General features: G+C 36.0%; 1 protein-coding gene across 13 annotated transcripts in view; it reads left to right on the top strand.

Annotated features, from left to right (window-relative positions):
* Positions 1 to 20682, top strand: part of CADPS2 (calcium dependent secretion activator 2) — a 613932-nt gene that overhangs the window by 131593 nt on the left and 461657 nt on the right. For all 13 annotated transcript variants that reach the window (XR_011648842.1, XR_009185867.2, XM_058297292.2 and 10 more), the window contains exon 2: positions 19838 to 19951. Coding sequence is in view for 11 of the 13 variants with exons in the window: in XM_058297292.2 (XP_058153275.1) it covers positions 19838 to 19951 (114 nt within the window). In the remaining 2 variants the exon portion in view is untranslated. The remainder of the gene's footprint in view (positions 1 to 19837; positions 19952 to 20682) is intronic.

Raw genomic sequence — 20682 nt, 5'->3', positions numbered from 1 at the left:
GAACTAAAAGCATTTTTTTGTTCATGTAATTTCTAGACTGGCCAGCAAATGGAGCTCTTTGGCACACCTTTCCATAGAGTTAACTCTGAATTCCTGTGTTTTGGTCTGGTCAGAGCTGAAATTCAAAGTGGCCTCTGTTGCCCAAATTCACCAAAGAAAAGCCTCCCCCCCATACTCCCCCACATTTGCCCCTCCCTTTAATCTTGTAGCAACTGACAGGAAAGAAGAGGTCTACTCACCTCTCAATCAGCTGCAGGGGTTTTACCCCAGCTTAACATCTTGGGGGTGGAGGAGGGGAGCCCTTCCCATCTGCCACAGTGGTTTGGTAACTCACATTCGTTGTTTTGAGTTCTTCATTTCTCTGTACCTCACTGTCCTGGGAGTTGTGTAGCATTGCCCTGGTCTGCTGGTCCCCAAAGCAGGTCCATCGGACCACATTTGGCTCTTTCTCCATTGTTTTTGTGAGAGAATTGAGCCTTGCTTGCCTTATCAGGTGCCATCTTCCCACATCCCCTGTATTTTTGATCTATAGTTCTTTTAATAATGTGAATGGATTTCAAATAAGACTGAATTTATCAAGAATTGCAAAATAGTGACTCTATTCAACTTTAAGCATACATATATCTATTACAATATTAAGATACAAAACATAACCAATTAAACAGCACTAATAACTTGTTTGACCTCACTTTTCCTAAGTGGCATGTTTGTTCTGAATCCATAAACTTTGTCAGTATGCGTTAATATATATTTATACAGTCCTTGTAATTTTCAGTTTATTCTAGTTCTCTGTTATCAGTTGTTAGCCACCTTTTGAAGTCAGTAACTAGTCTTCAACAAATCTGCAATGTGAGAATAAAATATTTACAGTTTTTTAATCACCTTTTTGCTCATAAACTCTTGATTACACTTTTTTCCATATTACCAGTATGATATGGTAGGAAACAATAACAAGGGATGTTTTGATCCCATCTCATCACATAAAAGCTGAAAACAGATGGGACAGTAGCAGCTTGGATTTTATTATATTCTTGTTTTATTAACATAATTTAATGTGGAATCCAGGCAGACTTCTACATAGGAAAGGTTTTTTGGAAGAAAACAATATTTTAATAATTGAATTGTAATGTTTTCAGAATAAACTCTTGAGGTCTAAGTCTTTACATATTCTTGTCAGTACAGAACATAAATTTAGTCCCTATTTATATAATGTCTTACTAGTTTAATGGTTTTCATTTACCACTCAATATTTCATCCCTGGTCTTTTTTTTGGGGTAGGGAGGGGGAGTATGTCTCAACAAAACAAATCCTGTTACATTTCATGGATTTTAATTTTGGTCACAAATAGAATACAGTTTTTAACATCTGGGGATTCATTAGCAAGTAATGAAAATTCTTTTGATTTACTCATACTTCAATTAGTGTTTTCTGTGTCATCTGACTTCTTTGTTTCTACTAAAAATTTTAACTGACATCTTTTCCATATCCGTTGCTTCATTGGTCCCCAAAACAGTATAATACTGATAATTTAATGCAACTGATAAAATAAGTGATTTTGTAGTTTGCGTGAATAGTTTGGATTTAGCAGCTAATTGCATGACCTTGTAACTAGTTTCTTGAGTTCATTCTGATATTCTTGTAATCTATCTCATAAAAAAAAAATTTGATCCTAACCTTAATAGCTTTTTATGCTTATGTTGGATGATGGATTTGTTATGGGAAGAGATTAGGATGGTTTACTTGGTATCTTTTAAAAAAAATTTTTTAAATTAAAGTTAATAGAGCACAAGGAATGTTACATTAAAAAACAAGAAACATAAGAGGTTCCCATATACCCCACCACACACACTCCTTCCACACCAACAACCTCCCTCATCGTTGCGACACACTCATTGCCTTTGGTGAACACATTTGGAGCACTGCTGCACTACACAGATAATAGTTTACCCTGTAGTTCGCACTTACCCCCAGTACATTCACTGGGTTATGGCAGGATATATAAGTTCCAGCATCTGACCCTGCAATATCATTAAGGACAACTCAAAATCTCAAAAATTCCCCCACATCACATTTCTTCTACCCACTTCCTGCCCTCAGCAACTACTGTGGCCACTTTTTCCACCTTGATGCTAAAATTTCATCTATTACTCGTCACAATAGTTTTATAGTAGAATATCAGTAAGTCCACTCTAGTCCATATTTTATTCCTCCATTCTGTGGACCCTGGGATGGTGATGTCCTCTCCTCCTCTAGATCAAGGTGGGGCTGAGATTCCACATGGATGATGGATGCAATTCCTCTGCTTACAGTTGTAGGCACTCTTGATTCCCTGTTGTGGTGGCTGACCATCTTCACCTCCCTGTTAGCTGACCTGGGTAAGATCAACGAACCAGAGAGTAGGAGTCACCACTCTGCTGAGGCTCAGGGCCCAGCTGGCACATGGGCAGTCTAGAGATTCAAGTCTCCTGAGTATGGACCATCCCTAGTGCCAACCTCAAGCTCAGTAAAAGTGACAGAAGAGGGTATCTTTTCTTAACTTGGTAAGCTTCACATGCAAATCAGACATTTAGACAGCAAAAAATAATTATTGGAATATCCATGTCTAAATTTGATATAATCCTCATCATACTAATTAGTGGCAAATTTCTTTGTTTTTGATTTATTATCTGAAAATATTCTAGATTTTTAAGAATGTTTTCTATTTTAGTGGAAAAAGATCTATAGGTATTAAATCTATAAAGTTCTCAAAGGGACTATAAATCATTATGAATTCAGAAACTTGATTTTAAAAATATAAAGATGGCTTTATTAAAAAAGTATTAAAACAGACTTTCAAAACAATTTTAATAGTACTGGGAAATACTGAGGTATGAATTTTCATCTAATTCAATAATTAAAACTTAGAAATTTGTATAATACAGATTATGCATTCATAAGATAAAAGTAGTTTGAAAAATATTCTGAAGCTCTAAAGACATGTTAGTAAATCCTCTTAGTTAAATTACATTAATTATTGTTTACTTTAGAAGGAAACGTTTTTCTTATGAAATCCCTTCAAGAATCTAACTTTGGTTAACTAATGAAACAAGACAGTGGCCTATAAATAAAGAGTTACCAATTGATAAGATTCAAAAAGCCACTTAAATTCAATTTAGGAATACAAATATAAGAAACTAACAAAACAAAATAACAATAATGGTAGTTATAATGATAATCACCACCTATATGTCAGGAAAAATTATGAAAACTCAAAAGAAATTTAAATGGAATAAAAACTAAATATTTTACATGTGCATGTAAGCAAGCCTTTTTGATGATAAATTGTATCTAAACTAATCCTACTGACTTGATTTGTCTGGAAGTTCAGGGAGAGGTGATTTTGTGTAGGACTGCACAGCCGCTTCTTGGTGGGGAGTGCTATGCATCAAGTCTTATTTGCCAAAATGATAATTACCTAATTAAGGGAGCTTATGGAGGGAGCCATTAAACTAATGGTAAAATATTATTTAAGTAATTTTCAAATATGATTGAACTGTTTTAAATTTTTGAATGATTGTTAGAAAGGGCAAAAAAATTTTCTCTTAGTTACCAGCAGTACATTGTTTGGGAAGTTCTGTTCTATCAAACATCCATTGGGTGGGTAGGGGGTATGTGTGTCTGCAAATGCGTGCAAGCATCTGTGTGTTTGCATATATATAACTGAGCTTGCTTTAATCATCTAATTTTTGGCAGCCATGGCAAGTAGCTAAAGTGTACCATATTACAAACCAAGACCATAGGAAGAGAAAGTTTTGTTTTCTTCAATTATTACTGTGTTTGAACACTTATTTCAAGCTATCTTATTTATTTTTCCCAATGTGTTGGGGGAAAAAAGATGCAGTATTACTAAACTGTTATATGAGGTTAGGTTTTTCTCTTTAAGTGTCACCAGCTACCACTAAACTGTTATTTGAGGTTTGGGTTTATCATTTTATGCCTCTTCTATCCCTATCATAATAAATATTTGTTGACTTACTGAATATTGAATAAATACAGAACAGTAACATAGTTATATAATAACAGTAATGTAGCTCTAAAATAAAAGTTGAGGTAGTTATTGCTTTAAAATTTAAATAATCTTGTGTGCATGCATTTAGAAAACTATAGGGTGATAAAGAAACCACGTGCAAGGCTTTGGGCTTAGACAATTAAAAAATGTGAGAATGAATTTCTTTGTTTTATGTGTACATAGCATAAAATACATCTTTTTCCTAGAAAAATTATCTTTGAGTTAATAATATGTCAGGTTTTGGTTAAAAACATGCTTATAATGTGGATTATTAAGGAGCTAATCTATCTGTACCAGTTGCTTTCCTGATAAGTAATCTCTTAATCCCAGGATTGCTGAATAACTTGATCTACTTCCAGAACATCCTTTGGTCACTTTTTTAGGATATCTCCCTTTAGAGAGTGAAAGTTGTCTGAACATCATATTTAGGCACTCTTATTGGTCTCTCCTCCTCTTTTTACATTTTTTCCTCTTCAGCAGTCTGCCTGTCCTCATCCCTTCTCATCCTTTCCTTCTCCTTCTTTTCTTTCTGCTAGCTCAACCCCCGGCCAAGGAGGGAGACTATTATTTGATGTATCCTATTCATTTAGCAGCAGGTTATTAGTTTAGTGAACTCCATTGTTAAGCTCCTATATCCTTTAAGCGACAGATGAGTTTGCATATTAAACTATGGTAGGAATTCTAGCCTGGAAAGGGCCGGGGAAAGAATGCCATTATGCAAAAAGTTTCTGTCATTATAGAATGCCAGCCATTTTGGTAGGAAAAGTTAGGGTGCATGACTAAAATTTAAGAAGATGTAACTGGTCACAGAAGTATCACATGGAAGTCTGAATCGTGTAAAATTTGCCCTAAGTTTTGACATTTTAGCTATTTCATGAAATTACAGTATGCAAATCTATTTTGGTGCTAAATTATTATTTTGTAATTGTTAATATGCTACTTTGATTTCTATATAAATGTTATAATTATTTCTCCACCTTTGATTTTAGTCAAATCTCAGTGATATCCAGGTATATTTCAGAAATTTTAATAATCAGAAATTCGGAAAGCTCTTTCAGAAACTATATGACTATGCTATATAACTTTAGGCTGTTCTATAATTTAGTGTAAACAGGGAAAGCAGAGGTGTGCTAGTAGAATTTTATGTGAGAGACTAAACTAACATTAGAATAATTACTTCCAGTATGTATTTTTTCAGCACAAGATATATAAGTTTTTCTGTTTTATATATTCACATTCTAGATTATCTTTCCATTTTGAGATTTCTTTGAACATCTGTTTTATGAATTTAAGTTCTTTCTCCTATCAAATGAAGCAGGTAATACTTACAAATGCTAATAAAGAATTATAAGGATTCTCCCCTCTTCCAGTCGACTTGGCTCTGTGTCTTTCTTAGGTGGGTAGCAGATGGGGTAGAGCACAAAGTCACACCTTTTATCAACATACAGAGGTGGACCAAAAGGCATATGCCATGGCATGAATTACACAGAATTTCCTTGTTTTTCAGCCTCGATTTATACGTGTGTAGTGTAGTGCAAGTTTCCTTTTTACACTAATGCATCACCTGGTGGCGTGTGGAATACCTACTCCCCAAGAATGGCAGTATGCAGTGGAGTCTTCTCTGTCCCTGTGGTTTCCATTTTCTTTGGAGGTTTGTTTGTTTTTTGTGTGTGCACCGAGAGCCTGTTCGTATTTATTTGTACTACTTTAATTTCTTATGATGAGCCAGTACTCTGTTAGACAGCTTTTCTGGTAAGTTTGGTGAAAAGATACCATGAAAGGTCATCATCTACCTTCTGTAAGGTTCAGTCAGCTAAAGGGTAGTGTTCTGGGTGATTGTTAATTCTCCTTGACATGAGGTAAGAGAGGGCACGTTTTTAATTTCTGCCATGCCAAGCTCAGGTTTCCCCATGCAACAGAAGGATGAGCTTGAGACAAAAAGATACCATGAAAGGTCATCATCTACCTTCTGTAAGGTTCAGTCAGCTTAAGGGTAGTGTTTTGGTGAGTGTTAATTCTCCTTGACATGAGGTGAGCAAGGGCACACTTTTAAATTTCTACCACACCATTCTCAGGTTCCCCTTGCAACAGAAGGATGAGCTTGAGGGGCTCTTTATTTTGGTTTCCCATGTCTGGAAATATAAAGTCCTTTATCATTATTGCTAATGAAAAATTGCTTTTGATGTAAGCCTTTTTTAAGTTGCAAGATTCTAAGTAGACGAAATGGAAGACTCTTAAGAAAGATGTAAGTCCATGTCTTAAAATACAATTCATAACTCTACAAACCAGAATAAATCTCATATATTTTGTCATGCGTAAAAGCTTGATTCAAAATTTGGTTTTGACCCTATCCTGTGAACCATGAATATTTGTGTTGACATTTTAGATTGGTCAAAATTCCAAATTTTGGCACTATAGCTACGCATTATGCTGTGTAAATAAGTCTAAATCTAAATTCACCAATCATTCCCTACCTTTGGTTTAGTGTAGCCCTATTTCTTAACTCATCACTACCAATTCCAGCAAATTCCAAACCTAGTTGAACATCAAGCTGCCTCAGAAACTTTAAAAATATATAGCATTCCAGGACACTCTATTCAAAATTCTGAAATAATAGTTCTGGTATAGGTCTTTCAGTATTGGTTTAAAAAATCTTCTTGAGGGTTCTGATTAGCCAGGTTTGGAAAACTGGCAACTTCTTTATTCTTTAAAAATGCTCATAGATCCTTCTTAGTGACATCTTGTCTGTTTGTCTGGTTTTAGTCTTGCTAGTATATTGAGTTCTGCCGTGGAACTATCCTTTGAGCTGGATGACACAGTACTAAATTGATTAAGGGTTTGGAGGTGACTGGAGCCATGTGACATTTTTAAGTTCTGAAAGACAAAGGTACCCAGGAAGAGAAACTTAATCCAAAGAACAAAAGAATGGTGTTGGCAAAGATCTAAAGAGAATGAGGGTCAGAAGGTGAACTCAAGTAATGGTAACTTTAACTTACCTGAATAATTACATTAATTTACCAGAATAATACTGGGATTAAAATGACCAGGTAGGGTTGCCAGATATAGAAAGCCAGATATAGAAATACGGAATGCACAGTTAAATTTGAATTTCAGATAACAGATACTTTTAGTATAAGTATATTCAAAATACTGTATGGGACTTACGTATATTGAATTATCTCAAATAATGATATATTCATAATAAAAATCATTGTTTATCTGAAATTAAAATTCAAGTGGGCATACTGAATTACTTTGGCAACACTACTTGGGAGCCTTTTTGCATATTACTTAATTTGACCATGAAGCATAAAATAGCCATTCAGATAAACCAGCCCCAGAAACAGACTTTATTTTAAAATATCTTATTTTTAGCTTAATGTTTCCTTATTAATTTCATGAGAGTCAGCTTTGTAAGTGATAGAATGAACTCCTATTTGCTTTCCCTCTTATTGGGAAAATCATTACATAATGCTTTTTGGCCTCTCTTGATGAATAAATGTACTAAACATTTGCCTTAAATTACCAACAGTATTCTGGACATGAATTCAGAATTGCTTTTAGAATCAGGAAACCTAAAACAAATATTTGTCATCCTGCTCTAGGTATTCAGTTCTTTTCATGTTAATCTTAAAGAGGGCTTTAGTCTATTTAATCTTCACAAACCTTTGAATTTGCTAATATAAATATGTTTACAATGAGGCCTTGTAGGCAGCATAGCATTTTTGCCATGATAAATTTTGTAAAGTGAAGAAGGAAATAAATATGAAGTAATTTTCGTTAAGGGAATGGTGTAATATAATTCTTGCATTTTATGTCTCTGAATATATGAATATTAATGAAATAATCATTATACTTACAGTTATTTAAAATAAAATACTTTTAAAAATTGCTGTAGCTAAGATTTCTATTTTAGGTTCAGGCTAGAATTTCATTAGTTGTTAGGGAAATATCAGACTAGTCATTAGAAGATATTAGCCTTGGTCCATTGTATGCAGTTTTATCAGGTCAGGACTGATTAATGGAAAGGTTAGCTGCCTACCCAGTAGCCATTTTCTACCTCCTCCTTCCTTAACATGTCCTTGATTTTATTCAGGTATCAGGTCCCCATTATTTTACAGAGATGGCTGGCTTCTTCTTGAGCTCCAGGAGTAAATCATAATCAATTAAGATATTTCATTTCCCTTACCCCAATGATTATTTTAGGAGTAGGAATATCAATCAATTTGAGACAGTGAAATATCATGAGAAAATATGCTGGAAAGGGGACTGATTCTGGTAATGTTTTTTTCTCACCGTACTTCTTTTTCTGAGAAAAAATATTTTCTTCAACCTTTTGCTATTGCTGTGTGAGAATGCTTTGCTTAGAAGTATTGTGGTTTTCCTGTGAAGCATTAGACCTGAGGACATTAAGAATGTAGACAGATGGAAAAAGTCTGGAACCTTGGTGACTTCATTGAGCCACTTGAATTAACTGAATTTGGAGGTCTTTCAACTTTCGACTTCTTGACATATGTGATAATAAATCCCCTTATTGTTTACGTCATTTTGAGTTAAGGCTTGTTCCAGCCCAGTTCCTGAAGGGCACAAGTTGGCATAACCACGAGACCGAAGAACATATCTGGCACTGAGTTCAGATATAAGCTTTATTTGGTCTTATGAACAGGACAAAGTCTCCAGTGGTGACAGTCTGGAGAACAAAGGTTGTGCTCTGCAAAGAGGTGGGAAAATCAAGGGTGATATAAGGGGTTTCAGAACAAAGGCATTCCATACGGTTTGAGAACAGTTTTTGCTAGGGTGCCATGAAGTACACATATGGGTTCCAGGGATGTTATCGCAGAAATGAAACTGCTCTAAGAAGATTATGGTTTATGATACCATGTATATGTCATTTTCTCTCTGGGGAGGGTTGTTAACCTTTAACTTATGTCTAAGTCATGCAGATAGCTATGTACTGAGGGCTTAGGGGTAGTGCCGGCCCTGGGTCCCCACAAGGCTTCTGTTACTTTCAGTCCAAAGCACCTGAAAGTAGAGGATTAATTTCCTAGGTAGACCATACTGGCTTATCTTATTGACGTTCTGGTGCTTCTTATATCAGAAGGATGGGTCAACAAAGATGGCAAGCTGCCTCCCTCTGTTTCTTGCCTCCCTCTGTTTCTTGACTTCCTTCACAGATAACCATTTTCTACACGGGGTATACCTATTTTAGAAAGAAAGCAAAAACCTCAAATTTTTCTTGGGAAAGTGAATTTGTGTCGTATTTTCATTTCTTTCAAAACAACTATTCCTAACCACTGATTACTTACTGGGAGAGGGTCATTTGTGACTTTGAGTTGATCAGTGTATTTAAGGTATTACACCGCATGTAGTTATGTGCTTCTGAGTCTTTAGAAATACTTTGTGGTGAATGTAAAAACGTGCTTCTTGCAAATATGGCTTCAGCATACAAAACTTTGCCATGGAATACCAGATGGTACTAAGCCATAAAGTTCTTCCTGACTGAGAATAATATCATCTGCAAAACAGAACTACTCACACTGCTATTAGACAAAAAAAAAATCCTTTGCTTGTTTCTTCAGGCCTCACTGAGTCTGAGCATGAACTGATTATTTGGACAGTTCATAAGCTATCTTAGAATTCTTTTCTAGCAGAGTGTCGTCTCCGTACTTCCCACTCAGTTAAATCAGTACTAGAGTCTTTTTTTTTCAATGGTTATATCAGGTTACATGTCCAGATAGAGAATGGTGATAACCTCTCTTTTCTTCCACTGTAGATGAATTCTAGTCAGCAAATGTACATAGTGTCATGAATATGTAGATGACTCATATTCCTGTTGAAAGAATCTGTAGCCTAGTAAGAAGAAAACCATATAAGCAAACAGTAGATGTGTGCACAAAGTGCAGAGAGTGGCACAGAGAGGATGGGATGACTTAATTTGCAGGGAGCATGAAGAGACAATTCTTGGAGGTTTCATCTGACTTAGGTTCTGAAGGAGGAAAGGACAGGCCAGGCAGAGAGAACAGTGTGTGCAAAGAAACAGTGGTGTGAAAGCATGATGGGTTGGTGTTTTGAAGGTAAACTGGAAGTAGGAGAGCTTTTTGTCACCTTTTCAGGCTGATCAAATCATGTGATTGGCTTGGCTAGCATCTTGTCATCCTGTATCTTGACTTTGGTATGGAGAATATAATTTGAGATATTCAAGAAGAAACCTCAAGGGCAGCCAGTAGCTAAGAGTATGACTAGTCAGACTGTCAGGGGACTTACCTGACTCTGCCCTTTAATTCAGTGAAATGGATCACTTTCTTAACTTCTCTAAGTCTTAGCTTCCACATCTGTAAAACAAGGAACCTAGTGAGTTGTGAACATTAAATAATGTATTTTTATAAAGAGATTAGAAATGCGCTTAGCAGGGAGTAAATGGCTAATAAATTATAACTATTATTACTACTTATTAATTTAACTGTCTATTAAGGAAGTGCTCGTGGGGAAGTCATATTGTCTCCAAAGGGCTTCATTATCTATTGGTCATATTCTACTTAGCACATCCTAGAATTATTTTTATGAAAGCATTAGGTAAAAATGTTGTCTGATAGACTAGTGACAGACCCTTCATGTGCTGGACTGCTTCCCATTTCTGGCCTTTTTTGGTTCCCTTAGGAAACGTCCAGGAAGCTTTGTTTTGGAAGCCTTACTAATGTTGTCAGAGCTTTACTCTGTACTGCTCACAGGTGAAAGTTCATTGGATAAGGTGTTTTCCATAACATAAAGAAAGAATAATGTATTTCAGAATAAATCAAGATAAATTTTACCAGCAAGGGACAATAGTACCATGGCATTTTCACATTTGAGGACCTCACTGGGATTGTATCAGTTAGTATTTGATTCAGCTACATATTATGAAAACTCAAATTAAGAGTGATTTGTACATGTGTTTCTTCTTCCAGTAAAGGCCATTGGTAGATCAGTAGTCCAGGGTTTCAATGACTGCTGTATCCTGTGAGGAATCAGGTTCCATTTGTTTTGCTGCTCCACCAGGCTCAGGGGCAAAGATGACCCATGTTTTCAGTAGGAATATTCCAGCTAGCAGGAAGTGAGGAGAGAAAGGGGCAATATGCTTGCTTCACCAGTTTCTTTAGTAAGTTGTACTTTCTCCTGCTTACTTCTCCCTGGCCTTAACTTAGTCACTGACTATGTTCAGTGCCAAGCGAAGCTGGTATTTGTGGGCATATTTACTGTCCCAGATAAAACTGAGTATCTGTGATTATGAAATAGGGCAAGAAAGGTTACTTGGATAGGGAACTGTTAAAAGCAACAGCTCCTATAGGATTTATAATGTATGAGACATTATTGGAGCCCCTGTTATTCTCTTCTATCCTACAGTTCGGAGAATGTGTATTTTCATAAACATGGAAGGAACAGATTATTTTGCCCCATTATCTTGTGCAGTTCTTTTTTTATCTGTCTATCTAATTTGGGGGTACCAGGAATTAAACCCAGGACTATGTACATGGGAAGCAGGCACTCAACCACTGAGCTACATATGCTCCCTGATCTTTTTGACAGAGTGGTGCTAGGTTGAGAAGGAAAGCAAATACCACCCATCCATTAGTCCTTCCTTGTTAACTTTTATGATTTCTAATTATTAACAGGCACTGAAGCGATACTTTTGTGCATTTCAAAGACTGTATCTTGGAGTAAAATCTTTACCTCTTTGAAAGATATCTGACTTTTTGCCTTTCTGAGGAATATACACAAACCATTCCTACTCTCCAATACTGAAGCTACAGGTCCACTGGTCACCTGTCATGTTACTATGGTACTGACTGGCCCCATTGTCATGCAGTCCTTACTGTGAGCATCAAGACTGCTGAGGATGAGGAGTACAGGTCAGGGCAAGCTCCACACAGCTGTGGTTGCTGGGTCCCTGTGTAGGCGCTAGCTGGTCCCCTGCTGCAGTAATGAACCCAGCATAAGTCCTGTGTTCAGCCTGATTTAGAATGAAGAGGCTAGAATATAATTTGAACTTGTTAAAAAAAAAAAAAAAAACTAAAAAAATAAGACAACTGTGGAATCTAAGCATTTTTCCTGGGGCAATTTATTAGGGATAAATTATTATAGGCAGCCAAAATTTATAAAATTTAGCTTTTACTATTCAGTATAAAAAGTATTCTTTTTATTATATAATGTGAATCCATTGGTGGTATTTAGATATTTGTAAGGATATTTATGTTGGGTTCTGCAGTTTAGTTTCCATATGAAAAGTTCTTTTTAAAATTTCCCTTAGATAATTTTTGCTGGTCAAATTTTTTTTCTTTATGTTTTAAAAGCATTTTATTCATACATTGCTAAACATCATAGTCTGAAGCCAAAATAAGGGCAGAACTAACATATAAACTAAATAAAAATAAAAACCCTCCCTGAAGAATGTTAATTGATAGATTTTGTCAAACTAAAGGAGTATATGTAATGTCATGTTTCAAGATTCTTAATTCTAAACTGATGAATATGTTTATAATGACCTGTATAAAAACTGTAGATAACATTTTATTACACGTGTGGATATAACAAAGCTAGAGGAGCTCTTTGATCATTTGATGAAATAATCAGAATTCTAAAAAATTCTAATGGGCTGGAGCAATGGACCAGATCAATCTAGCCAAGACGAAACAGTGCTGGATGAAGAACATGTAAGAATGTTATAGAAAATTTCGTTGACTATAAGTGCAATGTAAATCAGTAATATGATGTGACTGCTCAAAAGCGTTATTTTGGTTTTGGATAGATAGTAGATGTAGAGTGCTTAGCCTATGGGAAGTGGTCCTCCCACTTGTCTCTGTTGGCCACACTATATTGGGAGAATTATGATCAGTTCATTTAATACATTTTAAGAGGCATGTTGCTCTTATAGTGAGTTTCATTAGCTTAATCTTATAGGTTTCAAAGTGCTTTCACATAGTTATATTTAAGATACTTATTTTATGGACAAATTAGAGAGTATTCTTAGAGGAGTACTCAGGATGTTGGGGAAATTCGTAGTTTGTCCTGGAAAAGACAAGACTCATAAATAACCCAGTACCCGTCTTCAAGTTAGTGAAGAAGAGGAGTAATATTTCATCTGTTTGGTCTAAGAGCAGCCTAGAAGTAGGATTGTGAGGAAGTCACAGGGAAACAGCTTTCATTTCCTTATAGCTATCCAAAATTAGAATATGCTCATTGTGAGATAATAAAGGAGTGCGGTGTGTGTATATGTACGTGTGTATGCATATGACTGATTCACGGTCAAATGGAAGCTGAGAGACCACTTGGTGTAGATTTTGTGAAGATTTATGCATCGATTAGAATGTTGAATAGGATGATAATTTTGATTATTTCTGACTTTTAGTTCATATAGAATCACATAAATAATGTGCAAAGGATCATAATCATTCTGAGTTTTAAAATGTGCAAAGTTGGTATTATAGCTTATTTTAAATCCAAGTTAATTAAATTTTCAGTGGATAATAACATACTATGATTTAAAAACCAAAATGAATAAATTGTTGTACTTTGAAAAATCTCCATTTCACCCTTGTTCTCAAGTCTGCCCAGTTCCCATGGCTATCCTCTTTCCATAGTTTCTGTCTGCATGTAAAAACAAATTCAAATACATATTATTACTTTGCCCTTTTTCTATACAAATAGTGATTATACTTGCTTCACTCCCCAACATATTTTGATCTTTTCTTTTCTTATGACTATATAGAGAACTTCCTCATTTTGTTTTATACAGTTTACGTTGTTCTACTTCTTAGATGTAGTTCCCCACTTATGGATATTTTGGTTGTTTTTTGTTTGTTTGTTTTGGCTATTAAAGACTGTGCTATCCTAAGAATCTTGTACATGTATCATTTCTTGTTATTAATCTCCAGAGTGGAACTGATTCCAAGGATATAGCCATTTATTACAAATTGCAGTATTTTCATTGTACTAATTTATATTCTTCCAAACAGGAAAAATGGTCTTTCAATGATGTTTTAATTTGCGTTTTTCTTATGAACGAAGTTGTTAGGCATGTTTTCATAAGCTCAAAGTAATTTTCCCAAAAAATATACATTTAGTCCATTTTTCTGTTTGCATAATGGTCATATTCTTACTAATTTCTTGGTCTTCTCTGTATGTTTAGAAATTAGCCCTTAGTGATGTGACTTCCAAATGTTTTTTCTAGTCTGTTTTTCTGATAATTTTACTTATGGTATTTTTACCATGCAAAGTATATTTTAATCACTTGAAGATTTTGAGTCATGGTTAACTCTTCCTCAAGTCAGCATTTAAAGGAATTTCCCCATATTTTCTTCTAGTACCTTTATAATATTTTTAACATTAAAATTTTTTTATTCATTTGGAATTTATTCTAGTGTATGGGATGAGTTATGGTTCAATTTAACTTTTTCCAGATGGATATCCAGTTAATCTAACAGCATTTATTTACTAGAACATTGTTTACTACTGATTTGATGTGCTATAAAGACTTTATATTACATTTCTGATTGTGTTTGTATGTTTCTTCAGTTGGTTCCATTAGTCTCTGTTGGTATATAATGTAGATTATTTTGATAATTCAAATAGTTTTGGGGAAGCTTTGCTGTCTGACAGGTATCCCTATTGCTAGACTTTAAGTTTAATTTCCAGTTTTTCTCCTTGTCTCTTCTATGTAGAAATGTTAGACCATGTCTTTATACTAGTCTAGTATCCATTTATTGATTGTTTGCATGTCCCTATAGTATTTGCTGTCATTGTATGTCTTAAATGTAACTGTGCTAATTTTAAGGCATAAAAACATTGAATTCTTAAGTATTTAGTCACGTTCTCTATATGTTTGGAAATTAGCCCTTTGAGTTACCATGTTTTGTAAACTACACAGATTTTGTTGGAGTTTCCAAGAAGATGGCTTACTCAAATCTTCTTTCCTTGATTCACATAATTCCAATGACTTAAATAAGTGATTTTTCACACCAGCATTACTAAAAAGTAACTCATTGTTACAACAGCTGAGTTTAAAACTGATGCAAAAGAAATTGCAAATATGACATTTAGATGTAATTTTTAAAGAACAGAATGACTTTGATGTAAGAAATTTGAATAAATTCATAGGTTCAAGTTTTTCAATGATGTTTATTTTATGCTTCAAGCAATGGAGTTGGGCTAAATGATCTTTAAGGTCCCCTCCCCTTCAGTTCATTGTCATTCCCACATGCATTTCCATTCCCATTGTCATTTTACCTCGACACTTGGGTAGCAAGTTAAAATCTTCTTGGCCATTCCCAGGGTTGGCAACTAAAGTGCTTTCAGCTGCCTCACTCTCAGTAATTGCCATCCCATTTCCACCTGGTCCCTTTCGTGAGCCACGCTTAGAGAGATAAAGGCTTGCACTTAATTTGCCCTGCTAGCATACACACAAAAGGTCCCTGCTTTCTTTTTCTTCATATTATAGAAAAGAAGAATGTATTGTAGTGGTGGTGTTCTTGAATTTCAGCTTGGTTTAACTTCTAAAATGAAGGAGGTAATTTTGGTAAAGAAGTGCTCTTCTCTCTTCTCTGCTCAGGGCAAGAGTTTTATTTATTTATTTTTAACCTGGGCATAATAGGGCATTCCTTTATCAGTCTGTTACCACCAGGAACAGTTTCTTTACAAAACTGTCTTGTTTGTTAAACTCCTAAAGAAACCCATTTTTTTTGAAAGCTTGTCTCTCATCTGTTTCAATGCATTTTAATAAGTCTTTTGAACAGATTTAAATGTATTTCACAGTAAACCTTCTTTTTGAAGCCAAATTATACAAGTTTTGTTTAGTCTTTCTAATCCTTTTAATCATTTTATCCTCAGCATGTTTCCAAATGCTTCATGTCTTTCTATAGAATCCATAAATGGACTGAATTCTTTAATAGCATCTGATAAGGATAGATTAAAATGGAAAGCTGCACCCCATTGCTGTACCTTATGTATCTCAGGATTTATCCTCTTATCGCCAAGACTACATTGTTCTTTCTCTAGTTAAGCATTGAAAAAAAAGTTTCAGCAGTCCTACAATGCCCTCCCTTTTGTGAAGTGTGCCCTGTGGTCAGGGCTGGTTTCATGGACATAAACGCTTGATTTTAATGCTCTACAGTTGCTCTCCTGTTTTTAACTAGGGGCTCCCCATTTCCGTTTCACTCTAGGCTCCATAAATTATGTAGATGTCTCTGTTTATAGTTGATGACTGGAGATTATGTTGCTAAACCATTGCCCATATCTAACCTACTCTCATTAATTATGGCAAGTAGACCCAGGGTGAAGAAATCTGGTTGTAAACTCACACGCCTCACCTGGGTTCATTACTCTTGAAAAATCCCTCAGTGCCCAGCTCCTGCTTCTTTGTTCTTTGTATTATCATTTGGGTTTAACTCCTCTTTATCTTTCCTTCATTTATCTCAACTCAGGCACTGAGGTATGCCTGAAAAGTTTGGCATTTGTATTAGGCAGGGTTCTATTCAGACTATTTTGATTGCTGCTTTGAATCTCCCTTTCATTATGGTAGCCATGCCCACCTTGTCTTTGGTGATTAAGTGCTGCCAAACTTGTATTCTGCCAGCCTGGAACCTGATCATCCCTATGATGTTTCAGGATCCTAGTTCAGTGACAGTCCCAAGGTAATAACTGACTTACAAAGAAGAGCAACCACAGAGCTCTTGACCTTAGGTAAAGTCGGCAATCTTGTGATCCAGGCTTTAGCCAGCCACCCAAAGAAACTGTTAGAGCCCTTTCTAACCCCTCGAACTACATACAACATTGATTCTAGAATCTCTGCTTAGTAGGCCCATATCAATAAATTCAATCTGATCCAACTTTATATTCCTTATACCATTATCCCACAACTTTAATACCCATTCTCATACATATTCCCCTGATTTCTGCCTATATGAAATGGAAAACACATGCAGTTCTTTTGGAGTATAGCGTTCTTCTTATGGGTAACACTTTGTACTTCACCTTTGGGGGCTTGTTGTGACTTAAGTCTAGATATAGTGATGTGGGCTATGGGTGGGAGGCTCTTTGTCTCTTAAGAGATAACCTTGACTATCTGTGACTTGTAGGTGTGGGGTGATAAAAGGCTGCAGTCCTGCCCTTAGTGACCATGACAAGGGCTCCAGTCCAGGAAACAGTTTAACAATGCAAAGTCTATAAACTTTAAGTATTCAAGGGAAATACAAACCAAATATGCTAAAAGCTTATCTAGAATGAGTCCATGCTAAAAGCTTACCTAAGATGTGGAAGATATATATGTTAATTCAAGCCTATTGAGAACTGAAACAAAAGGACCATTTAACCTTTACTCTCTGTATAAAAGAAACTTGAAAGTCTTGTTCGAGGCTCAGGATTGAAACAGAAAGCTCCCGAGTCCAGCCGACCATCAATAAACCATTTTTCCTTCTCAAAATCATTCTTGAGTCCTGGCCTCTCTATGTGCAAATAATTGAACCTCTCTCAAATTCTACAACAATAGGTCTGGAAGCAAAGGGAGATGATGGGAGTGGGCAATGAGAAGCATTAGTCATGTCTTGCAAGCCATTTACCTCAGGACATTCCATTGCAATTTTATCTGGTGAGACAGGAGTATTCTCTTCAGGTGGAAGTTGGATGTCAGACTCCTTCTGGCAGACTGGAGGTCAATTGGCAGACTCCTTGGGGCAGGCTGGAGATCAAGTAGCCATTCCCTTAGAGTAGGCTGGAAGTTGGATGTCTTTTTCCTGAGGGTGGGCAGGTCAGATGGCTATCTCCTCAGGAAAGACTATTACAGGTTTATCTGGCAAAGTATCAGGAGAATTTATGGTTTCAGTATTCCCACTGCCATTATCATCAATCCATATGTCTTCATCCCAGTCCTGAGAATTCCACTCCTTTGCAGTCATTGCCCTCACTTTAACAGCAGACACTCTGTAAGGTTGAGATTTTAGTTTCTGTTGTAACTCTGCTACTGTCACCATGAGACTCTGGGTTTGATTTTCAGACATCTCAAATTTGCTGCTGCACGAAACAAGATTTTCTTTCAGGGTTCATATAGAAACTTTAACTTCATTCATGCTACACTTAAGTTGCAAATTAGACTTCAGCTTACCCCTTTCTTTTATAAATGTATCTAGCGTATTTAGGCACAACCAGGAAACATCATTGTATCTTTAAATCCACAAAACTGTTAAGGTGTTAAATACACTCTCACCCAGAGCCTTGTCTCTTATAAGCATGGAAGTAGTCATATCCACTGGTGATATTTTGCATATCTCTTTTGCCAGCTCACACCATGGACTATCAGAGACCTCTTGATTATTGGAAAGAGAGTGATTAGTACCCTTGAATCTAATCAGAGTAGAGATCCAATTGCAAACACCCTAGAACCAATTCAGAAATCCCATTTTTAAGATTCTGTTTCTCAAGAACCAGCCTACTTTTGGTACTAAGCTATATTAAAGGCGCTCTAGGGAAAAGAACTGACAGGATATATCTGTAAATAGTATGAGATTTTATAAAATTATTTCACGCATCTGAGGAGAGGCGGCAAGTTAGGAACTCCAGTGAAGGTCCTCCACGAGTTCCCTAGGAGATGCTGGCTGTCTATAGTAGAGATGAATGCTGAAATCACTTTTCCTTTTAAGGCCTTCAACTGATTGCCTTCAGCAATGCATGACCTTTTATCCATTCTCCTCAGTTGATTGTAGATGTAAACAGTCATAGATGCAGTCACTCACTGATGGTTTAAGCCCATGAATTGTCATTGCATTACAGTTAGTCCAGTTCTTGCTTGGCCAAACAACTGGGCACCATTATCTGGCAAAGTTGAGAAATTAGCCTGACCATCACAGCATCCAACAGACGTTCTTTCCAGAAGATCTTTTATAGGGCCTCATTTGTTTTGTTTTTTTTTAAAGATTTATTTATTTTTTATTTATTTCTCCCCTCCCTCCCCCACCTCCACAGTTGTCTGCTCTCTCTGTCCATTCACTGTGTGTTTTTCTGTGACTGCTTCTATCCTTAGCAGCACTGGGAATCTGCGTTTCTTTTTGTTGTGTCATCTTGCTGTGTTAGCTCTCCGTGTGTGTGGTGCCATTCTTGGGCAGGCTGCACTTTCTTTCATGCTGGGTGGCTCTCCTTATGGGGTGCACTCTTTGTGCATGGGGCTCCCCTACGCAGGGGATACCCTTGCGTGGCAGGGCACTCCTTGTGCACATCAGCACTGCACATGGGCCAGCTCCTCACGGGTCAGGGAGGCTTGGGATTTGAACCGTGGGCCTCCCATGTGATAGGTGGATGCCCTATTCATTGGGCCAAGTCCACTTCCCTCATTTGTTCTTTGTAGTTGTCCTTCTTATTACCTCTCTTCAAAGGCTGACCACCCACTCATCGCCAAGAATGTTTGTCCTCTCTCTGCTTTCTCTTTTCAGAACAGCTGGCATTTTTGTACAACAGTTAATTTCTCATTCAATTTTTTATTTTTTTCCTGTTTGTGCAAAGAGGCTGAGAATGATAATCACAGGAATTCCATCTGTGGGTAGAAATTTGTATTCTATTATAATATCAGGATTTCAGAGTACAGTGAATTGAAAACATTTTAAAATTGAGCCATAAATAAGAGTAGTCAGAATTTTTAACTTTCATTTTTCTTTACTGTAATGTTAATTCTGAGTGTCAAATCTAATATACATATAGCAAACACTGCTTTTAAGAATCATTACATTTCATGGCTTGTCTCATTTATGAACTAATTTCCTGTTTTTCTTGCAGCTTAACAAGCAACAATTACAGTTACTAAAAGAACGGTTCCAGGCCTTTCTCAATGGGGAAACCCAAATTGTAGCTGATGAAGCATTTTGCAATGCAGTTCGAAGTTATTATGAGGTAAGTTTAAAGAGCATTGCTTTTGTCATTTTTATGTTTTAAAAGGTTTTTAATTTTTTTATGGCTTCACATTTTTAAGAAACTCACCAGTATGCTAAGGATGCTGCAAGTTTGCAGCCATCCTGAAAGTATTGTCAATTCTATTTGCAATTTAAAAACTTTAATTCCAGAGCCTGTCTTTCAGAGATAAACTGGATTGGAAATTATTCACATCTTTTGAGAGAAGTAAACTATTTGGAAAAATCTTCTGGGTATGATTGATATGGCTGACTACTATAACTATTTTTGGGTTCACATGTCTAAATTATCCCTTTTAATCAGGATTTCAACAGTAAATTGCAATTTTGTGCCACTTTTGTACCCTAGCTTTGTAATAATAATTAAGGTTGGTAAGTAATTTTAATAGGATAAATTGAATTCTCCTTTATTCCTGAAGGAATAATGCTACCATTCCCACCTTGCTCTTTCTTCTGATTTTAGCTTGTGACTCATCAAAAATTCTCTATGGATTTCCTATGAGCACCAGTTTTCACACATGGTCATTAACTGCTTCAGTGAGTTGCCAGTAGATGTTAAGTTTAGAGAGTTCCCTTTTTTCCTAATCATTTCTGAATCATTTGGGGGAATAGATTTTTTCCATTGCGCCAATGCTGTAAACCTTTCAGCTGAAGAATCATAACATGCAAATATATATGACTGGAAAATATGTAAAATGTGAAGATGCAGGGAAT

The sequence above is a fragment of the Dasypus novemcinctus genome, chromosome 5, assembly GCF_030445035.2.
Source record: "Dasypus novemcinctus isolate mDasNov1 chromosome 5, mDasNov1.1.hap2, whole genome shotgun sequence".
Taxonomy (NCBI): domain Eukaryota; kingdom Metazoa; phylum Chordata; class Mammalia; order Cingulata; family Dasypodidae; genus Dasypus; species Dasypus novemcinctus.
This window is presented reverse-complemented; position numbering and strand designations above follow the sequence as displayed.